Consider the following 26,196-nt stretch of genomic DNA (forward strand, 5'->3'; position numbering starts at 1 on the left):
GAGAGAATGAGTAGAGAGAGAATCAGAGGGTGGGAGAGAGTTAGGCATAGAGGCAAGGTCTTCGAGAGACAAAGAGTGAGACTGAGAGTGGATTCTCAACAGACACAAGCCAGGAACAGGGATGGGCAACAACAACACTACAACCAAACAAATTGGAGGGATCGAAACGAGATATCATCCTTCTATTTCACGCGATTCTCCGACGATGTCTCCGAGAAGGACCTGTGGTATCAATTCAAAAAATGGGGACATGTGAGGGAGGTATTCGTATCCAAACAAAGAAATAAGAATGGTAGGAGGTCCGGGTTTGCTAGATTCAAAGGTGTTAATGACGTGTACATACTCGAAAGGCAATTGGACAGCATTGTTATCGAAGGTATGAAGCTATACGCCAATATCCCAAAATACGGGAGACAGAGGGGTAGAAAGACAATTTCAGAAGATAAACAGAAGGGGCAAGTGCAAAGGAATGAGAATGAAGCATCTCGTCCTATACAAAGAGGTGCAAGAACAAACCATGGATCGTATGCGAAGGTGGTCGCGAGGAAAGGAAATATGAAGGCACCACACAGTCGCGAAGGTGGGCTATTATCAGTATACCTCGAGACCTCTTCGGATATGCAGAAATGGTTCAGCGAAGCTTAGGTAGGGAGATTGACAAATCCGGCGATGTTTGACAAGGTAGAAGATGAACTGAGGTGGGATATTGGAGTGGACATCTCACCCAAATGCATGGGGGACGACATGGTCCTGCTACTTGGTTTGATTGACGTAAGAGCAGAACAATTGATTCTAGAAGAAAGCCATGGAACGCCTCCCTTGTTCTACTTGTTGTAGAAGTGGAAGCCGAGCCTGCATCCGGGCCACAGGCTGACCTCGGTCCGGTGCTGGGGAATTCCGATTCTAGCCTGGGACACGACGTATATCAAGCAGATAGTGGGTGTCATGGGAGAGTTGGTGGAGGTTGACAATGATGTCGATGAATGTCGGCAGTTGGACAGAGCACGGGTGCTCATTAAAACATCGTGGAAACCCGCCATTCAGCACACGGTAGATGTCTACATAGATTCAGAGGTTTACGAAGTGCATATACTGGAGGAATACGGATATAGCACCGACATGTGCCATTGTAGAAGGAGCAGCGTTACGGTGTCGTCGGAGGAAATTGACTCTGACGGAAGCTTTATGGGATCTTCGACTACGGAGAGGTCACATGCGCCAGAGATCGACGTCGGTGCGTGGGACATGGAGGCGCATGCAAACAATGAGGGTCCATGACGGAGCAACTCCAGACTCGACGGTGGGGGCGTTGAAGAACAGCGCACGAAATTACCCAGTGGTCAAATCGAAACACGACCACTGGGTAATAGTAATTTCCCGCGGACAAAGGAGGTTAGGTAGAAAAGAAACGTAGAGGACCTCATAGAGGGTATGGGCGCAGAATGGGCGGCGTGCCAATCGAGGAGGACAGAATTCAACCATTCAAATGATGAAAGGTGCAAAGTTTGTAGGGGGCAGCCTGTCGGGAGGGACAAATGCACAACAGAACATGATACTTGCTATAAAAGTGAAAATGGGTCAGCTATAAGGAGTGGGTGTGTGGTAGGGGACCTTAGCTGGAAGGAGAAAGAGGCACGCGATCACAATGTGGAAGAGGGAGGTAGTTCAAATGAGATGGGCTTTTCTATTCACACCCCTGTTAAAACCCCAACACCCCAGGGTTCCAACCCACAAATTAATAAGACAGCTACAGCTACCTCCTGGAAGGTGTATTCTCGAACCAGGAGGTACCAAAAGCAAGTGAAGGAGGGATGTGCAAAATCTGAAGCCTAAGACATTGACTCAAGATTACACAAAACAAGCACACAACAACAACAAAATAAAATAAGTACACAGCAAAAACAAGTAACGGACAGAGACAAGGGAGGATTGGGCCACCAACACAATACTGGTCACAAAGGAGTAATACCAAATCAGGATGCAGTGGAGGATACAAGATTAGGCGAAAATAAGATGCAAGATGTAACAAAGATATGGGAATTAGCAAAACAGTTGGGGGCAACTGGAGCTGCAGACCAGGGGAGGATGGTTGAGAAAATCATGACAATGGAGGATAGAGACAGGAAAGAGGTAGAGAGATTGGGGAATAAGAGTCATAACCCATGAATATTATCACATATAATGTGAGAGGGTTAGAGAAGGGGGTGAAATGGGCAACAATAAGGAGATTGGTTAAAAAAGAGAGTGCAGATATGATATGTATCCAGGAAACTAAGAAGGAGACAATAGAGAAATCAATGTGCCAGGCATTGTGGGGGGATCCAGAAGTGTCCTGGGAGGTGCAGCCGACATCAAACACAACAGGGGGAATCCTATGCATGTGGAGTGAAAAAATATTCAAACTAGAAAGGAAAATTATCGGAAATGGGTTCATTTTTTTGATAGGTTAGTGGATTAAGGAGGCACAACAAGTTCATATTGTAACCATATACTCACCATGTGATATTCAAAATAAAAGAATTCTATGGGATGCCATCAAACAGCTGAAAACATCAAATCAGGAGGGACTATGGTGCATTATGGGGGACTTCAACAACATTAGAGATCATTAAGAAAGGTTGGGAGTTTGTCAAAGGGGGGTGGGGGAGAGTAATATCAATGAGTTCAATGAATGAATTGAAGAGCTGGAGGTAGAGGGCGTGCCATGGGTGGGAAGAAAATTCATGTGGTTCAGACCCAATGGAGCTGCTAGGAGCAAGTTGGACAAATTTCTAATATCCCCAGAATGGCTTGCCAAATGGCTTGGAAGTACACATCACCCACTGGATAGGAACTTTTTTGATCATTGCCCGATTTTGCTTAGGTCCAAGTTTATAGATTAGGGCCCAAAGCCGTTCAGGATCCTTGACTGCTGGCTCCTGGACAAATCATTCAATTCAATTGTGCAGGAATGTTGGCTATCTCACCAGCAAAGGGGTTGGTGAGGGTACATGCTTAAAGAAAAAATAAAGAGATTGAAAGAAAGACTGAAGATATGGAATAGGGACCGGTATGGTGATACTTTTAAGAGATACAAGAAGATTGAGGATGAGTTAAACAAGATGGAAGTGAGCACAATTGATAGACAACTTTCTCCTCAAGAATTGTTAATCAAGAAACAGCTCCAAGAAGATTTGTGGGTAGCTGCACAATCTCATGAATCTTTACTAAGGCAGAAGGCGAGATCTAGATGGGTTAAAGAAGGTGATTGCAACTCTCGTTATTTCCACTTGATGATTAATGCAAGTCGTAGAAGCAACTCTTGGAATAGGGTGTGGATTGATGGAGCATGGATTGAAGAACCGGCAAGAGTAAAAGAGGTAGCCAAATTATTTTTCTTCCATAGATTCCAAGAAGTTGACCAACATAGACCCCGTTTAGATGGTATTTGCTTTCAGACCATTGGACATCATCAAAATGACATGCTATCGAGAAGATTTCAGGAGGAAGAGATAAAAGATGCAGTTTGGGGGTGTGGGAATGAGAAAAGCCCAGGTCCAGATGGAATTAATTTTAAATTCATCAAGAGTTTTTGGCATATAATCAAACCTGATGTCCTACGGTTTTTGGATGAGTTCTATGTCAATGGAACTTTTCCAAGGGGTTGTAATGCCTCTTTCATAGTTTTAATCCCTAAGGTGATGAATCCACAAGTTCTGGATGTATGTACAAGATAATGGCCAAGCTGTTGGCCAATAGATTGAAGAAGATCATGCCACTCATAATAGATGAAAGACAATCCGCATTCATAGAGGGCAGACACCTGTTACAAAGTGCATTGATAGCAAATGAGGTGGTTGAGGAGGCTAAAAGAAGGCAGAAACCATGTATTGTTTTCAAAGTGGATTACGAGAAGGTATATGATTCAGTCTCTTGGGACTTTCTGGTTTATATGCTCAGAAGGTTGGGCTTTTGTTCCAAGTGGATTCAGTGGATAGAGGGGTGCTTAAAATCTGCATCTATTGCGGTACTGGTAAATGGCAGTCCCTCGTTTGAGTTCTTTCCATAGAGAGGGCTTAGGCAAGGGGATCCATTAGCACCCTTTTTCTTCAATATTGTTGCTGAGGCATTGAATGGGCTGGTGAGAGAGGCTGTGAAGAAAAACTTATTCAGGGGATTCCCAGTGGGCACAAACAATGTGGATATTAGCATCCTCCAATATGCGGACGACACAATATTTTTTGGAGAGGCATCAATGGAGAATGTCAAGGCAATTGTTGAATGTTGAATATTTCTTTTGTATTTTAGCCTTGTTTGGTAGCTTAATCTGTAAGCCTTATTCAGAAGGCAGCAGTGAGATGTCACTGTCATCTCTCCTCTCTCTTTTTTGTATCCTATATATATGTAACATTTTGAATCTAATAAAGGTGTGAGAGAAAGTGAGGTTTTGACTCCTCCTCACCTTCATTTCAAGTTGGCATCAGAGCAGGTGTCATCCGCCGTCGCCCGCCGCCGTCGCCGCCGCCGTCCGCCGCAACCGCCGCCGTCTGCCGCCGCCGCCGTCACTTTCCGGCGGCCATTTCTCCGGCGAAGCCAGGGTTAGGCTCGCCTTGGGAAGCGCGAGCCAGCCGGCCAACTCGCGTCAGCAACGGAGCAGCCACGCGCCGCCACGCGCCGCCACCGTCCTGCGCGTCCTCCGGCGCGTGCAGTCCACGCGCCGCCGTCCCGGCGCCGGAATCGCGCCGCGCCTCCGCCGTTCTCTTGGTCGGCTTCTCCTGAGTCCGTTCCAGCCCTCAGCTTCCAGTTTCGTCACCTGGAACGCTACAGTCCTATTCTCTCCACCTTTTTGCTCCCTTAGGGTTTCACCTTGTGGGTCAAAATGGCTTCCCCTGGACCTGTTTTCTCCTTCTCCGGGACTCCAACCATCACAGCTGCTAAACTCAATTGGAAAAATTACCCCTCATGGTCTGCTTCCGTAGAACTTTGGTTTCTTGGTCAAGGACACCATGACCACTTGGAGAAAGCTTCCGATTCTGTTTCAAGTGACAAAAGAGCCGAATGGGAGAAGCTTGATTATCAACTGTGTGCTGTGTTATGGCAATCAGTTGAGCCGGATATTTTGGATATCCTTAGATCATTTAAAACGTGTCGTTCCTTTTGGAAGAAGGCTCAAGAAATTTTTGCCAATGATATTCAGAGCTTATTTGATGCAACCATGAAGGTTACAGCCCTTAAGCAAACCAGCCATGACATGATTGCTCATGTGGGTAAGGCTCGGGCTGCCGTGGAAGAGCTGAGAAAGTTTCTTGTGGCTGATTCATTAGAAGAAGTGAACAGGAAACTGGACAAGTTTTACATGGTCCTTATCCTGAGAAGCTTACACTCAGACTTTGATCATGTTCGTGATCAAGTACTCGCTGGGGATCAGGTTCCATCCATGGATTCTCTCATCACTAGGCTTCTCCGTGTGCCTCACTTATCGAAGGATGAAAATCCTACTGATAGTGTGGAGACGTCAGCAATGGTTGCATCACGTGGTAGAGGAGGCGGTCGCAACAGCAGAGGAGGCCGCAATGGAAGGGGTGGACGTCCTCATTGCACCTACTGCAAGAGGATGGGTCACACCCAAGAGAATTGTTATTCGTTGCATGGGTTTCCTGACAAGGTTGCACAGGTTTCTAGATCAGAGAAAGCAGAGTCTAAGTTCTCTGATGAGGAGTATCAGGAGTATTTGAAGCTCAAATCTGAGAGACCCAGCAACTAAGCTCAATCCTCATCTGTACCATGTTTTTCAACAGCTTGTATCTCTCAATCAATTGAAGGTCCTAGTCCTTGGATACTCGACTCAGGTGCCTCTGACCATATTTCTGGTAATAAGTCTTCCTTTTCATCCTTTTCCTTACCAAAAATTCCTCACCTCGTCACTGTAGCTAATGGCTCCAAGGTTGCGTCTCAAGGAAGTGGTCAAGTTTCATTGTCTCCTTCCTTGAAATTAAACTCTGTTTTATTCCTTCCACAGTGTCCCTATAATTTAATCTCACTAAGTCAATTAACTCGTTCGTTAAATTGTTCAGTAACCTTTACTGCTAATTCTTTTGTTATTCAGGAACATGGGACGGGGCGACTGATTGGAGAAGGACATGAATCACGAGGACTTTACTATTTGGAATCCAGTCCACCTGGGTCTTGTTTTGCAATCTCAAAACCCAAACTTTTGCATGATCGTCTAGGACACCCAAGTTTATCAAAATTGAAGATGATGGTCCCTGGTCTTAAGAATCTTCGAGTCTTAGATTGTGAGTCTTGTCAACTAGGAAAACATGTCAGGTCGTCATTTCCTCAAACTGTACAAAGATGTAACTCGGCTTTCTCTACCATTCATTCTGATATTTGGGGACCAAGTCGTGTTACATCTTTTGGTTTTCGATATTTTGTAACCTTCATTGATGAATTCTCCAGATGTACTTGGGTTTATTTAATGAAAGACAGATCTGAACTTTTGCCTATATTTGTGTCATTCTACAATGAAATTGAGAATCAATTTGAAAAAACAATTAAAATTTTCAGAAGTGATAATGCTAAAGAGTATTTCTCTCATGATCTTTCTTCTTTTCTGTCTTCCAAAGGTATTCTACATCAATCCACATGTCCTCACACACCACAACAAAATGGTATTGCAGAAAGGAAGAATCGTCATCTTCTTGAAACTGCACGCTCCCTAATGCTAAATTCGAATGTTCCGATACATCATTGGGGAGATGCGGTGCTTACTGCTTGTTTCCTAATAAATCGGATGCCTTCTTCTTCTCTTGAAAACCAAATTCCTCACTCACTTGTCTTTCCTCATGATCCTTTATTTCATGTCTCTCCTAAAGTGTTTGGTTGTACCTGTTTTGTTCATGATTTGTCTCCTGGTTTAGATAAACTCTCTGCTAGGTCAGTCAAATGTGTCTTCCTGGGTTATTCTCGTCTTCAAAAGGGTTACAAATGCTACTCTCCAACCATGAGACGATACTACATGTCTGCAGATGTAACCTTCTTTGAAGACACACCTTTCTTTTCACCCTCCGTGGACCATTCTTCATCTCTTCAGGAAGTTCTTCCTATTCCTTCTCCTTATCCCCTAGATAACTCAGGCCAAAATGTCAGTATTGTTCCATCTTCCTCACCAAATTCACCTGAAGTCATCTTACCACCTCTGACTACAGATCAACACAGGACAAGGCAGATTGGATCTCCAGTACCTGAAGCCTCTCCTAGTGATTCTCGTCCTTCTTCAACCAGTTCTCCACTCATGGATCCGCCCTCTCCTTCCACTTCTTCTCCTCATTCTGATTCACATTGGCCCATTGCCATCAGAAAAGGTACTCGTTCTACTCGTAATCCTCATCCTATTTATAATTTCTTAAGCTATCACCGTTTGTCTCCTTCATACAGTTCCTTTGTTTGTTCATTGTCTTCCCTTGCCATTCCTTCCACTGTCCGTGAGGCACTTGATCATCCTGGCTGGAGACAGGCTATGATTGATGAAATGCAGGCCCTTGAAAATAATGGTACTTGGGAGCTTGTTCCTCTTCCCCCTGGTAAGACCCCTGTGGGTTGTAGGTGGGTCTACACTGTTAAAGTTGGGCCCACTGGTGAGGTTGATCGGCTTAAGGCTCGTTTGGTAGCTAAAGGCTACACACAGGTATATGGCATTGATTACTGTGATACTTTCTCTCCTGTCGCCAAACTCACCACTGTTCGTCTGTTTCTTGCTATGGCTGCTATTCGTCACTGGCCCCTCCATCAGCTTGATATTAAGAATGCCTTTCTCCACGGTGATCTTGAGGAGGATATTTATATGGAGCAACCACCTGGGTTTGTTGCTCAGGGGGAGTATGGCCTTGTGTGTAAGCTTCATCGATCTCTCTATGGGTTGAAGCAATCTCCTCGTGCTTGGTTTGGTAAATTTAGTCATGTTGTTCACATGTTTGGACTGAAACGAAGTGAAGCTGATCACTCTGTATTTTATTGTCATACATCTCCTGAAAAATGTGTTTATCTAATGGTCTATGTTGATGATATAGTGATTACAGGGAATGATGCTACTAAGATCAGCCAGCTAAAAGAGCATCTATTCAGTCATTTTCAGACCAAAGATTTGGGATCTTTGAAGTATTTCCTTGGTATTGAAGTGGCTCAATCAGGAGATGGTGTTGTGATCTCTCAGAGGAAGTATGCCCTTGATATTTTAGAAGAAACAGGTATGCAAAATTGTAGACCTGTTGAAAGTCCTATGGATCCTAATTTGAAGCTCATGGCAGATCAAAGTGAAGTTTATCCTGACCCCGAGAGATATAGGAGGCTTGTGGGAAAACTCATTTACCTTACCATCACTAGACCTGATATCTCCTTTGCTGTGGGAGTGGTTAGCCAATTTATGCAAAATCCTCATTTGGACCATTTGAGGTATATTAAGAGAGCTCCTGGACAAGGGTTGTTGTATGAAGACAAAGGTAATACGCAATTATCAGGATATTGTGATGCTGATTGGGCTGGCTGTCCCATGGATAGGAGGTCTACATCAGGCTATTGTGTCTTCATTGGAGGAAATCTTGTTTCTTGGAAAAGCAAGAAACAGACGGTTGTAGCTCGGTCTAGTGCAGAAGCTGAATATCGATCGATGGCTATGGTTACTTGTGAACTCATGTGGATTAAACAATTTCTGCAAGAATTGAGGTTTTGTGAAGAGTTGCAAATGAAGTTGTATTGTGATAATCAGGCTGCTCTTCATATTGCCTCAAACCCAGTCTTTCATGAAAGGACTAAGCATATAGAGATTGATTGTCATTTCATTCGAGAGAAGCTTCTGTCCAAGGAGATTGTCACTGAGTTTATTGGTTCTAATGACCAGCCAGCGGATATTTTGACTAAGTCCCTAAGAGGACCCAGAATTCAGACTATATGTTCCAAGCTTGGTGCATATGATTTATATGCTCCAGCTTGAGGGGGAGTGTTGAATGTTGAATATTTCTTTTGTATTTTAGCCTTGTTTGGTAGCTTAATCTGTAAGCCTTATTCAGAAGGCAGCAGTGAGATGTCACTGTCATCTCTCCTCTCTCTTTTTTGTATCCTATATATATGTAACATTTTGAATCTAATAAAGGTGTGAGAGAAAGTGAGGTTTTGACTCCTCCTCACCTTCATTTCAAGTGCAATCAAAGCAATTCTGAGGACCTTTGAACTAGTATCAGGCCTCAAAATTAACTTTGCAAAAAGTTGTTTTTGGTGCAATTGAAATGTCGGATAGGTGGAAGCTTGATGCAGCTAGTTGTTTGAATTGTAGCTTGCTGTCCATCCCGTTTGTTTACCTAGGAATTCCTATAGGGACAAATCCTAGGCGGTGTCAGTTGTGGGATCCTATTCTCAAAAAGTGTGAGAGATTATTAGCTAAGTGGAAGCAAAGACACCTTTCATTTGGGGGTAGAGTGACTCTTATCTAGTCGGTCTTAACTTTCATTCCCATTTATTTTTTGTCTTTTTTCAGGATTCCTAAGAAGGTGGTGGACAAGTTAGTGTGTTTGCAACGCAGATTCCTATGGGGAGGCGGAACAGATCAAAACAAGATTGCTTGGATTAAATGGGAGGCAGTATGCCTTCCAAAAGAAAAAGGGGGCTTGGGCATCAAGGACATAAACATTTTCAATCTTGCTCTGCTTGGTAAATGGAGGTGGAATCTATTTCAGCATGAAGGACAACTGTGGGCTAGGGTTCTGGAGTCTAAATATGGTGGTTGGAGGGGTTTGGATGAAACACCTTGTGATAACAATGAGTCCATTTGGTGGAGGGACCTAAAGATGGTTTTTCAAACCTCACAACTGGGTGAGGATGTCCAAAACAGTATAGAGTGGAGGGCTGGCTGTGGAGACAAGATCAAATTCTGGGAGGACAAATGGATAGATGGAGAGGTATCACTAGTAGCAAAATACCCTAGACTGTATCTAATTTCGTGCCAACAAAACCATCTTATCCAGCAGATGAGAGAATCTACGGAAGCGGCGTGGGAGTGGAATTTATCATGGAGGAGGCCATTGTTTGGCAATGAGATACCAATGGCTGTTAATTTCCTAAAAGATATTGAAAGTAAGCCTATCCAGATACATAGAAGAGATGAGTGGGTGTGGACGGCAGATCCAAGTGGGCAATACACGGCGCAAAGTGCTTACAACATGTTGAGGGGGGAAGCAATAGTGGGGATCCAGGATCGGGCTTTTGAGGAGCTGTGGAAGCTGAAGGTTCCAATCAAATTTGCCGTGTTTGCATGGCGGCTACTTAGAGATAGGTTGTCAACTAAAATAAACCCACACAGGAGACAAGTAGAGGTCATTGATAGGAGTTGTCCATTTTGCAGAAGCTCGGAGGAGGAAGCAGGACACTTGTTTTTTCACTGCAGTAGAATCATCCCTATTTGGTGGGAATCCTTGTCTTGGGTGAACAATTCAGGAGTTTTCTCGCAAGACCCAAGACAGCATTTTCTCCAACATGGATCGATAATATGGGATAAGGGCTAATAGGTGGAAATGTTGGTGGCTGGCTGTGACTTGGACTATTTGGCAGAAAAGGAACAAGATAATATTCTCCAATGACTCCTTTGACAGCAACAAACTGATGGATGAGACAACTTTCCTACTGTGGACATGGCTGAGAAATTTGGAGAAGGATTTTTCAATTCATTTCAATCAATGGTCTAGTAATCTTAGAGCAGGGTTTGTGTATCAGTAGAGGACAGAAACATAGATTAGCAGTAGCTTTTACTACCATGGTGTGGCCTGGCTGTGGTTGCTATCTAGACTTAATTTAGTCTGATTTGGAACCAGTAGCACGGGCAATCAAATATTTGTACTTTAGTACCTCTGGTACTCAGTTTATATATATATATCTTTGCCGATCAAAAAAAAATTATTCATAAATGGAGTTTTCAGCAATTAGATGTCAACAATGCCTCCTTAATGGCATTCTTGAAGAAGATATTTACATGACTCAGCCTCCTGGATTGAAAATTCCGACAAGCACCTCGTGTGTAAACTGCATAAGGCAATTTATGGTCTTAAACAAGCTCCGAGAGATTGGTTTGAGAAGTTAAAAGCTACTCTACTTCAGTTTAACTTCAAATCCAGGTGTGACCCTTCTTTATTCATCTACACTGATTCCAATAACACTGGTTTATATGCTACTGTATGTTGATGACATCATTGTCACTGGAAACAACTTCTCCATCAAATCACTAGTTACTAAACTCAATTCTGAGTTTTCTCTTAAGGACCTAGGAAGTCTTGACTATTTCTTGGGAATTGAAGTCAGATCTCAGCCCAATGGTGCTCTTATTCTAACTCAGTCCAAGTACATTAGGGATTTGTTGAGTAAAACAAAGATGGACGAAGCTAATCTCATCTCTTCTCCAATGGTTAGTGGTTGCAAATTGACTAAGTCAGGGTATGAATCTTTCCCTGATCCCACACACTACAGGTCTGTTGTGGGAGCCTTGCAGTATTCAACTATTACTAGACCTGAGATAAGTTTTTATGTCAACAAGGTCTGTTGGTACATATCAGATCCAACTAACAGCATTGGGTAGCAGTAAAAAAGATTCTCAGATACTTGGCAGGCACCATTAACTTTGGTTTGAAGTTTCTTCCTTCTTCCACTGGACCTCCATTCTCTTACATGCATACTGTGATGCTGACTGAGCTTCTGACCCAGATGACAGAAGGTCTACTTCTGGAGCTGCCATATTATTTTGGTTCCAATCTGGTGTCATGGTGGTCCAAGAAACACAGGCAGAATATCACAGCTTAGCTTTGGCCATAGCAGAGGTTACATGGATAAAGTCTCTTCTATCTGAACTTCACATTCCTCATGCCACACCAGTTATCTTTTGTGATAACATGAGCACTGTTGCTCTTGCTCACAACTCAGTGATGCATTCTTGCACTAAACATGTGGAGTTGGAGTTGTTTTTTTTCAGGGAAAAAGTTATGGCTGAACAACATCAAGTCATCCATGTTCCAGCTATTGATAAAAAAGCAGACATTCTGACTAAGGCTCGTACTCCTTCAAATCTTACTACATACAGGTCCTAGCTCAGAGTGGTTGAAAGGCATTCTGCCAACCCCTCATGAGCTTGCGGGGGGGTATAGTAGTATACTTACTCGGTAGTGTAGTTTTCTTTTCTTAGCTAATCTATAAAGGCTAAACTACAGTTACTAGTTAGTTTATAGTTAGTTGACAGTTACAGTTGTGTAACTGATTATAAAAACTGAGGTGTAATCTGTTTCCGCTTGGGTTGAGTAATATCATTCTTTTCACCTCAATTCAGTTTTCGAAATTCTCTCTCAAGTTTCCTTTACATGTCATAAAGGTTGGTGTGTGGCTGTGTGGGTTTGAACAAGAAGTGAGGATGGGTTTGAAGTTCGAACAAACAAGAACAACAAAGCCCAAAAGTGAACCCACTCCTGTACAGCAAATTGAGGTTTGAACAGAGGAAGAGTGGAGGAAGACAGATTAATTGAACTACCATGGGTTCAACTACACCTTTTGATTGCACTGTTCTATTTTTTCTCAATTTTAAGATTGAGCAGGGTAGGAATAGCAGTTGATTCCATTTTAAAACTTTTGTAGCATTTTTTCTGAATAAAAACATAGTTTTTTTTCTTCCTAAAAAGTAATTTACTATCATGTACAGGAAATAAAAATACAAGGAAAATGTATTATAGTTATTCAAAAGGTGGTATTATAATTATGACATTGTGTAATGAGATATGCAATATGAAGTGGACTTGCAAATGTTTGATTGCAAATTCTTAAAGAGTTTTTTAAAGTGTTGAATTGATATGAAAGAAGTTAAAATCTTGTGAAGCATAACATGTAGGTTATTGGTGAGTGATTTTTTATTTCCTAGACAGCATAGTTTCTACCAGTTTGGAGCTTTCAGATTTTCTAGGATGGAAGAATTTACATAAAAAGATTGCAATGTATAAGTATAACATTGCCATCATGCATGGGTCAGACATTTGAAAATGACAGTTCTATGAAATGTTACTCCTTTTCATAAGTTTTCTTTAAACATGGATGTCTGTTGTTCTAGTTAAGGAAGTTAGTACAGTATGGCTTACAGTTGATTGATCAATATGGATTCAAATTGATTCTATTTTCTGTTTTTTCTTGTATTTTTACTGTTATGCGCACAACTTGAGAATATTTCTTAATTTTCTGTTTACATGCTTTAAGAAATTGGAGATTTCCGTTTTGAGATATTATTGATTATATTTAGTAATTTTTATTAGTTAATATTGATTATGACAGGGGAATTCTATATCAACTACGAAATATAACTTCTTCACCTTTTTGCCAAAAGGATTATTTGAACAGGTAAGTTACTCTAAGCTTCTGATTTTGGAGAGCATGTGAGATGCAATTGATTTCCAGTTTTAAAAAAAATGAGGCTTTCTTACCATACATGGTTGCATTTTCTGGAAACTAATATTCTTCAGTATTTTTTGAAAGTACATTGCGACTCTTTTAGATGGCACACTTTGGCCTATATGATTTGTTACATTTATGGTGGAGCACTTTTTACATTTTTATAGGTTCATTTTTTCTAATAAACATTTAAATATGCATGATTGATTGTTCATATAATTGTTTGTCTTGAGGGTATGAACTACCAACCTAATCAAGGAGTAATTTTTTTTTTTTTGGCATGTAATTGTTTTAGACATTCTTTACACTGCTGATTATGTTTGTTTTATTTTGTGTCATTCTTTTTCCTTTTAAATTAGCATTCTTGCCACCAGTTCTGTTACAAATTTGTGGGGTGGAGTCAAAAGGCTTTTTGATTTTTTTTGTGCACAAAGAAAAATGAATTGGCTCTTCTTGTGTTGTGCTTTACAATCTGTGAAATTAAAGCATCTTGTGCTCAAATTAATTTTCTGGTATTTTTTGTAAGTTCGTATATTATTGACTAAAGTTACTCAGAAGATAGAAATTCCTATTTGTCTTGCAGTTCAGACGGGTGGCCAATCTCTACTTTCTTATGATCTCAATTTTGTCAACCACACCAATTAGGTATGTAAATACTAGTCAACTTAACAATTTAGAAGATTATTTTGCATTTTGCAAGCATTATTGAGATAAGTGAGCAATCAGTACTCACTGGAGGGGCACTGTACCATCTTATTTTTTCATGAAAATTATCTTCTTAAGCTCATTGCTATCTGTATGGTGAAGGTGGTAGTAGCTCTCGAATACTTAGGTACCTTTTATTAGAGTATTTGTATGGACAAGATATGTTATGGCTGCATTGGATTTTAATCTTTTTCGTAGATCTTGATATGGGAATTTATATTTTGTAATGCATGCATGGTTTATATAGGACAGTGAAAGTTTTAGGATTTAATTGGTTGCATTCAGGATTTTTTTTTGGTTAATTCTTGGTGAAAATTGATGTAATCAGAGGATTAGGGTAATTTGGAAGCCTTTGGATGGATTTAAGGGTCAAGTTCGTGGCTATTAGAAAGCTGTGAATAATACCTGTGAGGCTATGACATTAGAATTTCGGTCTGGGTAAAATTAAGCAAGAAATAGCTAAGGTTTTGGTTCTTCATTTTGTTTTTTAGTTTTTTGATTTTTCAAATTTTCTCTGCATTGTTTGAGGATTTTGGTTGACAAAGTATTAATTTGGTTGAAGTTGTAATTGTTGAAATGCTCTCTGCATGGTCTGTTTTGTGTCATGTTGAATTTCTAAGGGTGTGTTTGGTTTGCATTTTCATTTTCTGAAAACTGTTTTCATTTTCAAAAGATTAGAATTCTGAAAATATGTTTGGTTTGACTTCTTATTTTCTGTTTTTAAGAAATAAAAACACTGAAAATTTATGATATATTGACTTCTTGTATTTTTTTTATTTTTAGATTATCTTAAAATTACATTCCTTGTCATCGCATTTTCATTTTACCCAAAATGAGGTTCCTGTTTTCAACTGAAAACGAAATTTTATTGTTTTCATTTTCTGATTATTTTCTGTTTTCATTTTCACTGAAAATGTTTTCAAAAGTCCAATCAAACACATTTTCATCACCATTTTCTGTTTTCAGTGAAAATGAAAACAGAAAACAGTCAAACCAAACACCCCCTAACAATTTCTTTAGGAATTATATTGATTTTGTTAGCATGTAAATTTCCCATTCAATTTATTGTTCTTAGCACCTGATTATGGTTTTCGTGCTATATCTAATTTGGTACTTTAATAGACTAACATGCTAAATAGATACACCATAAGAGGGTGGAAGGAAAAGAAAAGTATTTGGGTGAGAGAAAAAAATCTGAAATTCAACGGAAACATTAATAGACTAACATGGACAACCTAAACCTACTAGATCTAGCTTGACTTTCTTAACAGCCTAGCTTTTTATTAGTGGAGTCCTACTCTAACAAAATTCTTATTAATCTTTCATAAGTTAATTACTTAATTACTCTTATTATTACGACGAACTTCTCATCAAATGGCTATGGTATCATTTATCTTGTTTTTCTTGGATATTGCATTTGCTTTACTTTCCTGCCTTGTGTTAATTATGATGAAGTTTGTTATCAGTAATATGTACTTCATATGCTGAATGCTTTTCATTTATACTTTTGGCTAATTTTATAAATTTTAAAAAAGAAGTTAGACTAAGTCTAATTATAAATTTTGTGATGTTGTAGTCCTGTGTCTCCAATAACTAATGTGCTTCCTCTATCTCTGGTGCTTCTTGTCTCTCTTATTAAGGAAGCTTTTGAGGACTGGGTAAGAATATATTTTGCTCTCCTTGCACATTGCTTTCTTTTTAACACATTTTACTTTTTAAAGGCAAGGAGATTAAAGTTTCATCTTTCAGATGGAATTTTAAAGAAATTCTGGCTGAGGATGTTATAGAGGAATGTTGGAGATATTTTTTATAGTATAATGTAGAAATAAGCATTTTATTGTACAATGTACTTACAATTTTGTGAAACATTATACATATTTTGTTTGAAGAATGCAGTTATGGTCTTCTCATTTTTTTAATGGCACCCTTAATTGGAAATTGTCCACACTTTGTTACAGATTGTATTATGCCAATAGATTTGTATGTGTATTCTTCTTACTAATTTCTTTCCCCCCCCTTTAAATTATGTATAACAGAAGCGTTTTCAAAATGACATGTCTGTAAACAATAATACAATAGATGTTTTGCAAGATCAAAAGTGGGGGTCTATACCCTGGAAAAAGTTGCAGGTTGGAGACCTTGTTAAGGTGAGTGTGCTATATGTTTATGTGCTAGTTTAATTTTGACGTGTCTATGTTTTGAACTAGTACTTACAAGGAAGGATATCTACAATTCATATTGTAGTTTTAAACTGTCACTGGATGTTGGTTATTATATGTTGTGATTGTGGGCAACAATCTTTCCTTGCATATGTTCTAAATACGCTATTGCCCCTTCTATTCCATAAATATGTCATTACTGACATGGTGATGTTAATAGGTGGAACTCATTTTTTGCATCATGGATCCATTTCTAGATAACAATAGGTTTCCTACTTTGCATTATACAATATTAAATAGTAATGATTTATTTAGTTTTATTTTATTATTCATCAACATGGCATGACAATATCATTGTTTTTTTAATAATTTACTCTAGTACCCTTCATTTATTTCTGTTTAGTTTCAGAATTTTGTAGCTAATTTATTTTGCCTATAATGTTAAGTTTGCTCACATTTTCCATTAAATTCTTATTTTGGATTCCTAAATATATGTGGCTGAGATGGGTATGCTTCTTTCTCTATAGTACAATTTTTATGTATTTTATTTTTCTTTTTATATTTCTGAGCTGCTGAATTATATTTTTGGAATTTTCTTTTTCCTTAGAAAGATGTGCAGGGAACTCACCAATTCTTGTTACCGTTCTATTTTGCTTTGTCTATATATGATTTTAATTTTTAACTGTAAGTTTGGTTTGCAGATTGTGTGTAATATAAGACCCCTGTGTTTGTACTCCTGAGCTGTTTGTCATGATTCCATTGTGGGTGTTGCTATTTAGTTACAATACTTACTATATGTTGCAGGTTAAGCAGGATGCATTCTTTCCTGCAGATCTGCTTTTCTTGGCTAGCACTAATGCAGATGGTGTCTGCTACATTGAGGTTTATTATTTAATTTTCAATCTGGTATGGGTGTTTTCTTGATGTTCTTTAACAGTGTGTGCAGTTTATTAACTTTGGTTTGGGTGACAGACTGCTAATTTGGATGGGGAAACAAATTTGAAGATTAGGAAAGCATTGGAAAAGACTTGGGATTACGTGACTCCAGAGAAGGCATCTGAGTTTAAAGGTTTGTATTTTTTAATTGATTTACCTATAATCTATACAGTTCCTCTAACCTTTACTTAATTTGTTTAGAGTGATTTTACATATGTGAACATGGATTTACAATGACAACATTTCAGCTATTGTTTTTTAATAATTTTATTTTAAGCTTACTGTAATATTTTGTGGCATTTTATAAATTTGGTTCATCTGAGTAATGAGAACAAGGATTCACATTACTCAGTCCATTGGGTTGTATGTTGTTATGGACTGGCTACATGCTTTGGTTTCTTTGAGTTGTAATTCTGCTTCTAATTTCATATGTTGTATGACTACAGAAATGTAAATCTTCTTTTGAATTGGCATTCTCTTCTCTGTATGGAAAGTTTAGTTGGTGAAATGGTATATTAGTATCTTATAGATATGTTCTAGTTACTTAAAAATGCACTTACTGTTGGATTTTCATTGTTTTACTCCAATTTTCTTGTTTTTGTACGTTCCCTGAAAGTTGCTATAAATTTATAATCTCATTTTCCAATTTGTATATTCAAATGTTAATGTTCACATTCACTATTCTCCAGCATTAGAACAGTTGAGGATTCAGATTTCAGGCTGAGTAAAAGTATTATAAAATTGTGTAATTGATTGTGTCATATATCCAACTGAATAAATCCTCCAAATAGATGGAAGTGTTAAATTTGGGATCACAACTGGATTTAAGCAGGAGAATCGTGGAAGATACTAGTAAATTTATGTTCATGATAAATTGATGTATTTTGTGAGCTTAATTGTTCGTCAACTGGTGGTATTTTTTTTTTTGAATAAAAATTCCTAATTTGTAATTGGTCTTCATAGAACTTTTTGACTCTTTGAAAGGATTGTCTTAAATTTTAATTTTTTTAGGGCAAATTATTCTGAAGTCTATGCAAGACTTATTTCATATCAGGTTGATGAATGCCAATTCCAATGATTAATGCAAAATTTGATTTCTTGTTTGTCTGTTCCAAGTTCTGACTAGTTTTCTAACTATGTGCAGGTGAAATTCAATGTGAACAACCAAACAATTCATTGTATACCTTTACTGGAAATCTTATAACTCAAAAGCAAACACTGCCTCTCAGTCCAAATCAAATTTTGTTGCGGGTATGTTATCCCCCCCAAAATGACATTTTCTGTTTTTTTGTTCTGGTGAACTGTGTTTATTGATAAACTAGTGATAATTGTCTCATTTGATAAGGCAATTAGAGTGCTTTTTCTTTGTTGGATTGGTTTGTATTAGATTGAGAGAGAGGGAAATAGAGATAATATTTTGCATTTCTGATGAGAGTAAATCGTACAGTGGAAGCTTCTGCTTGCATTTATATCTATGTAGTCAATAGCGGCCGCTATCAGGCCGTAGGCCCCTGGCTGTGACGAAGACCTTTGTTGTGGGGCAGATTGAAGTAGTGGTTGTCGCGTCCGCTAGTGCACCGGAGCGGGACAGTGCTATTGTGGGCTCTGTAGCAGTTTCACAACTGCGATTTGGATTTCAAAAGAAAACTCAAAAACACCCTCATGCCACCGCCGTGCCGGACAGTCTTTGACTTCTCTCGTGCAGTTGTAGCCGACCTCTGACCTCCCTTATGCCATCGCCGACCTCCCCCTTCCATTTGAGAGTCGTGATTTTCAATTTTTCACTTTAACAGTGACGGTTCAGCAAACAGAACATGGGTAGATGGATCGGGTCCTTAGAGTTTTAACCTTTTAGGGTGTTTTTTTTGCTCTTTTCTAATCTATTGGACCTTGGGTCTCAAGTCCACCATTTATCTGCCAGATATTTTTACAAGTGTTACTTTTTAACTTGATACCTAAACTGCTCTGGTAAAATAAATCTGTAAACTGTTAATATAATACACCAAATAGAGCATAATATATGATACAATAAATTAAAAATTATAGTAATAAAAAAATATAATTAACTAACTAATAGAGGGATGTTCGAAAAGATAGAAGAGGAGTTAAGGTGGGTGATTGACCACGAAGTCTACCCCTGCTACTGGGTTGACAACTGGGTTATTCTCCCCTATATGGATGACTCCAATGCGGCCAAACTGATTAACGAAGAACTGAAGAACGGTTCCACACCCATAACGGACCTTCAGAAATGGTCTCCGCACATCAGACCAACTCACAGGCTCACATGGATTCTGTTAGGGGGTCTTCCGCTGGTTGTGTGGAAACCTGAATATATGCAGAAGGTGTTGAAGGGTATCGGGGAGATGGTGGAGGTTGACGAGTATGTGGAAGAACGTAAACGGATGGATGTGGCACGAATTCTTGTTCGGACAAATCGAAGTCTAGGCTTTCAGGAGAACTTATGGGCTACCATTGACGGGGAGGAATACGAGCTCACTGTGGTGGAGGATACGAGCGGTATAGGTGCGAAAATGAAGAGTTATCGGAACAGTAACTGGCTTCCGCCATCACCTCTATCGACGCAGCCAAACACTCCAGCTTTTCCCGGAGACGAAACTCCTGGGGGCCATTCCGGCAGCGAGGACAGTGACGGCGGCTTTGCCGACATGGACGATGGTTTCTGCAACAACCTTCGTTCGTCCCAAGCTCGCCGTGACCATTGGATAAAATCCCTTGGTCGTTCCGCTTTGGACCGGTCCACCAGCGACACGGATGACGTGGACCACTCCAACGTGGTCAACGGAAAGAAAAACTCAGACGCCTCGTATGGTGTGGTTCCCGAATCCCACAACGGTCACATTACTCTGAATAGCAATGATTTTATTAATGAAGGGGAAAGAAGAAACTGGGATAGCATGCATGTAGCAAAATCTTCAGAGAACGTTATAGGTGATGAGGGGCAGACGGGATTGGCTTATATGGCTAATAAAGGAAACTCAGACACAGGCACAGAGGGGGACAGTGAGGTGCTTCGACATCTTGAGGATGACCACATGCATAGGACTAACACGCCTAATTGCACAGTCACCCTACAATCTGGTCAACAAGATATAAAGGAAGTTTTGGGGGAAACGGGCCAGAAGCAAAAGGGCCCAAGTAAGTCAGCCACAAAGGTTTATGTTAGAAGAAAGGAGGTACCTCTAAGTCATGGAAAGGCCCATTATCTAAAAACAGACCGTATGCCTTCAACCCAAGGGGATAACATAGAACAGCAGTGTGCTTTAGTAAGAGATTTGGGCCTCAGCTTTGGGGGAGATGAGATACAGCTCAAGGAGCTTATGCTAGACATGGAGAATAGAGATAATATGGTGGCAGCTGAGATGGGTTGTAAAAAACAGATTACATGATTATCCTATCATACAATTCCAGAGGTTTGGGGAGGGGGATTAAGTGGACAGCTATTCGAAGGACTATCTCAAAGCATAAGGTGGATATTGTTTGTATCCAAGAAACTAAAAAAGAGAGCTTTAATAAAAGTATATGTCAGTCCATATGGGGAGACCCATCTGCATCTTGGGACAGTGTACCTTCTGTACAGGCTGCTGGGGGACTGTTATGTCTATGGAATAATTCTGTTTTTGAAGTAGAAAGGAGGGTGAAAGGTAGATACTTTTTAATGCTTGAAGGCAGGTGGCTTAAAAACAATCAGAGGCTGTTCCTTGTGAATGTTTATGCCCCGTGTGACCTTGCTGGGAAGAGAGCTCTCTGGGAGGATCTGAAGCAGCTTAGAGATTCTAATTCCCCTGGTGCCTGGTGCTTCTTAGGAGATTTTAATAGTATTAGAAGCCAGGAGGAAAGAATTAGCTCTTCTAATCGAACAGCTGATCCCTTGAGCATTTCAGATTTCAATCAGTGGATATCAGATATGGAACTCCTGGAGATTAAGTGTGTTGGTAGCAGATTCACATGGATTAGGCCTAATGGAAGTGTCAAGAGTAGGCTTGATAGATTCTTGGTTTCAGACCAATGGAAGTCTATTTGGCCTGATTGCTGTCAATATGTTCTCCCAAGGGATTTCTCGGATCATTGTCCTACCCTCTTGCAAACTGAGATGCTGGATTGGGGCCCTAAGCCTTTTAGGGTTGCTGATTGGTGGATACAGCAAAAGGGTTACCAAAGAGTGGTGAAGGAGGCTTGGAGTAGTGCTCAGCAGGGGGGCTGGGGGGAGTTGTGCTAAAAAATAAGCTGAAATATCTGAAAGAGGCCATAAGGAAGTGGAGTAAAGACTCTGGGTTTATCAATGATAAGGGGATTCACAAAATCCAGAAGAAGCTAAATGAAGTGGAGGATATAGCATCTAATAGAAGTCTGTCCGAGGTTGAGATTAAGGCTAAGAGAGAATTGCAGCAAGAGTTGTGGGAGGCTTCAAATGCTTTTGAATCTCTTTTAAGGCAGAAATCTAGAGCTAAATGGTTAAAAGAAGGGGACAGCAACTCTTCTTACTTCCACAAAGTGATAAATTTCAGGAGACATTGTAATGGCCTTCATGGAATTCTCATTCAGGGTGAATGGGTTCAGAACCCCAGTGAAGTTAAGAATGAAGCTGTGAAGTTTTTCCTCAGCAGATTCACTGAACAGCATATTCGCAGACCCACCCTTGATGGAGTTCATTTCTCTTCAATTAATCAAAGGCAGAGGGAGGAATTGATTGCCCCTTTCTTGGATCATGAGATCAAAGAAGCAGTGTGGAGTTGTGGTGGGGACAAATGCCCTGGACCCGATGGTTTCAACTTCAATTTCATTAAAGAATTTTGGGGAGTGCTGAAAACTGACTTTAGAAGATTTATAGATGAATTTCATGTGCATGGCTGCTTCCCTAGAGGCAGTAATGCTTCCTTCTTGGCCCTAATTCCCAAAGTTAAACACCCTCAGACCTTTGATGATTACAGACCAATCTCCTTGATTGGGTGTATGTACAAGGTGATAGCTAAGTTATTAGCAAATAGATTGAGGAATGTTATATCTGACCTTATTGATGAGAGACAAACAGCCTTCATCAAAGACAGACACATCCTTCATGGAATTGTAATTCTCAATGAGGTGATTGAGGAAGCTTGTAGAAGCAAAAAGCCAGCTATGGTTTTCAAGGTGGACTTTGAAAAGGCCTACGACTCAGTCTCATGGGGTTTCTTGGACTACATGCTGCAAAGAATGGGATCTTGTCCCAAATGGAGACACTGGATTTCAACCTGCCTCAGTTCAGCAACCATCTCCATCCTCGTTAATGGCAGCCCTACAAAGGAGTTTGCTCCTACTAGAGGCTTGAGGCAAGGGGATCCTTTAGCCCCCTTACTTTTCAATATAGTTGGAGAAGGCATCACAGGATTGATGAGGGAAGCAATTCAGAAAAACTTATACAGAAGTTACATGGTTGGGAAGACAAAGGAACCCACTAATATTTTACAATATGCAGATGACACAGTCTTTGTGGGTGAAGCTGTTTGGGAGAATGTCTTAGTTTTGAAAGCTATGCTCAGAGGTTTTGAATTGGCTTCAGGTCTGAAGATTAACTATGCTAAAAGTCAGTTTGGGATTATAGGAGGTAGGGTCAATTGGATAAGTCAGGCTGCTCAAACCCTGAATTGTAGACAATTGGAAATCCCCTTCTGTTATTTAGGTATTCCTGTTGGGGCTAAACCCTCAAGCAGGGTTGTGTGGGAGCCTTTGATCACTAAATGTGAATCCACATTATCTAAATGGGCGCAGAAAAATTTATCCATGGCAGGAAGGGTGACCCTAATCAATTCGGTCCTTAATGCTCTACCAATATATCTTCTATCCTTCTTCAAGATCCCCCAAAAGGTAGTTCATAGATTGGTAGCACTGCAGAGAAATTTTTTGTGGGGGGGAGATAAGGACTACAAGAAAATCCCTTGGGTAAAATGGGAGGTTGTTTGCCTACCTAGGGAGGAAGGAGGTTTAGGGATTAAAGATATTCCTAAATTCAATGAAGCTTTGCTGGGCAAATGGATTTGGGCATTAGCTACTGATCAGCAGCAGTTATGGGTTAGAATCATAAACTCCAAATATGGAGGTTGGAATCAGTTCCAGATGGGCAGAGATAAGAGGGGAAGCTCATATTGGTGGAGGGATCTGAGGAAGATTTATCATCAGTCTGAGCACAGCATTTTTCATCAAAACATGGCATGGAGTGTTGGTGGGGGTGATAGAATACACTTCTGGACAGACAGCTGGTTAGGGGAAGAATTCAATCTGCAGCAGAAGTATAATTCACTCTATATGATTAGCAGACAGCAGCATAGTATTATTTCAAAAATGGGGACCTTCTATGAAGATAGCTGGAGATGGGATTTTAAATGGAGGAGGAATTTATTTGACCATGAAAATGATTTGGCAGTCAACTTTATGGAGGAGATTAATTCTATTCCTATCCAGAGATACTTGCAGGACACTATGAGGTGGAAAGCTGAATCTAATGGTGTGTACTCCACCAAGTCAGCTTATAGATTAATGCTGAACAACAATGCCTCAGGTTCGGATGTCAGCATTTTCAAATTAATTTGGAAGTTGAAAGTTCCTCCAAGAGCAGCAGTCTTCACTTGGAGACTTCTTAAGGACAGGTTACCCACTAAGGGTAATCTGCTAAGAAGAAATGTGCTTCTCCAAGATGAAAGGTGCCCTCTCTGTGGTCAAGAGCAGGAGGAAGTGGGTCACCTCTTTTTTAATTGTAAAAGGATAATGCCCCTGTGGTGGGAATCCATGGGATGGGTCAGGGCTGTAGGACCTCTTCCAGCTTCCCCAGCAAGCCATTTAGCTCAATTTTGTGAAGGATTTGGTGTTAATATAAATCAAAGCAGATGGTGTGGGTGGTGGGTGGCTCTAACTAGTACCATATGGCACCATAGGAATATCTTGATCTTTCAAGGAAAACCTTTTGATTACTCTAAAGTCATGGAGGAGGCTATGTTTACAGCTTGGTCTTGGATAAAAGCTAGAGAGAAAGGTTTCAACAGTAGTTTCAACCATTGGTCCTCTAATATATCGGAGTCCTTTGGTTAACCTATGTGGTGATGTTCTCTTGATGGGTTAGTTTGGGTTATTTTGGGAGGCAGCACCAGAGGTGCTTTGTATTTTCTTTGTTCAGTACCACTTGTACTGTTTTATCTAAATCAATAATATAATATATATTTCGCCTTCCAAAAAAAAAAACTAATAATAGTAATAAAAACTAAATTAAACATAATATATAATATAAAAAACTAAATAATAAATTTTTTTAAATCATAAGTAAAAAAGAATATAAATGCAGTAAAAAAAGAACATAAATATTATTAAAAAAAGAACATAAATATTATTAAAAAATATAAATTATATGTATAATGTATGTAAAAATCTACAATTATATATATATATATATATATTAAAAATTCAGAATAGGTAAAAAAATATATATTAAAATTGAGGTCATCCAACTATCCGCTATCCCACTTTAGGGGTTGACCGTTCCGCGCCGCGATGACAGGATTGACAACTATGATTTATATATTTATAGAACAGAGGCGTCAGATCCTAACAGATTGCAGCTGTGACAGTTATAACTGTCTTACAACTGATTAACAGAATTACAAATAAGCTATGTTGCATGGATGAAATTTTCAAAAATTTAGGGTACATGTACGTTAATATATTTCAAAAAACATGTATGTATATAAAAAATGGAATTTAATTTGTATGACTAAATCTTATAAGTGGTAAAACTAAACACAGATAAGCATAATTCATAATATAAAAGGATATTAAATTGTTCAATATGACAAAAAAATATCTCATAATAAAAAATTATAATACATATTATATCATATTTTAATAGTATTATGATACAACATTTTAACCGTTTCAATCTCATCATTATATTGTCTATCGTCACTTAAAAGAATTGTCTCTATAGCTGGTTTGTCAAGATAAAGAGTAGTAACTTGAATTTAAGAATGTTGACCTCTTTATAACTCTTACTCTTTTTTAAGAGGAGATGAAGATTTGTATGTATAAGAACTAAATCTTCATCTCTCTTTGGATTGAGCCTATTTGTTTTTTTTCACATGATGGATAAAGAAATATGTGGTTCAATTTCTTTCGTGATATACAGACATAGGTACGGGCACCTATATGTACCGAAGTGAAGTACCCAATTTTATTTTTTTGAAAAATATTTTTGGTACGTACCCACGAGTACCCAACAAGTACCTGGTAGGTGTATGGTAGGATTTTAGAAGTACCCATGCTTCAAAGCAAATAAGAGACTGCTGGCAGAAACTGAAAATTAACTAGGTTATACGAAAATGATATTTTCCCTCAGTTTGAAACAACACAAATTTCTCTGTACTATATGCCAATATTTTGTTTACTTAGTTTGTGAATCTGAACTTGCATTGACTTGGAGTATCCTGCCTTTTCAGGGTTGCAGTCTCAGGAATACAGAGTATATTGTTGGGGTTGTTATATTTACAGGACATGAAACAAAGGTTTGCTTTATAAAATGATGCCTAATGATAATACCTGTATCAATTTCGTAGCCCTTGGTCTGCATCTTGTCCAAAGACATGTAATGCTAGTAATGCATTGATTGTTAATATGTTGCTAGTGACAAACTGATATTGTTTTGCACTTATTATGCATTCATAAATCATTAGCATTTCAAATATTTAATTTGGATATAATACCAAGAAAATTATCCTTGGTGTCCAGGGATATGGGAAAAGAAAACAACTGAAAATCAGTTTTGTTTTGATGACTATGAATTGATCTCCTTGTATATGGAAAATGGAAACTTAAGGGGGTGTTATTTTAATCTGTTTATAGTTCTCATTTTTCAATTAATATGCTTTCAATTAATAAATATAAAAAGTCTCCATGTTTTTGTTCACTTTCCAGG

General features: G+C 39.3%; 1 protein-coding gene across 2 annotated transcripts in view; it reads left to right on the forward strand.

Annotated features, from left to right (window-relative positions):
- The window catches only part of LOC100815547 (phospholipid-transporting ATPase 3), a 59,399-nt gene that overhangs the window by 7,478 nt on the left and 25,725 nt on the right, over positions 1–26,196 (forward strand). For both annotated transcript variants that reach the window (XM_041011664.1, XM_003553164.5), the window contains exons 2-9: positions 13,324–13,389; positions 14,024–14,085; positions 15,722–15,803; positions 16,182–16,292; positions 17,109–17,186; positions 17,277–17,373; positions 18,385–18,491; positions 25,721–25,786. In XM_041011664.1, coding sequence (XP_040867598.1) covers positions 13,324–13,389; positions 14,024–14,085; positions 15,722–15,803; positions 16,182–16,292; positions 17,109–17,186; positions 17,277–17,373; positions 18,385–18,491; positions 25,721–25,786 — 669 coding nt within the window. The remainder of the gene's footprint in view (positions 1–13,323; positions 13,390–14,023; positions 14,086–15,721; positions 15,804–16,181; positions 16,293–17,108; positions 17,187–17,276; positions 17,374–18,384; positions 18,492–25,720; positions 25,787–26,196) is intronic.

This window comes from Glycine max, chromosome 18 (assembly GCF_000004515.6).
Source record: "Glycine max cultivar Williams 82 chromosome 18, Glycine_max_v4.0, whole genome shotgun sequence".
NCBI lineage: Eukaryota > Viridiplantae > Streptophyta > Magnoliopsida > Fabales > Fabaceae > Glycine > Glycine max.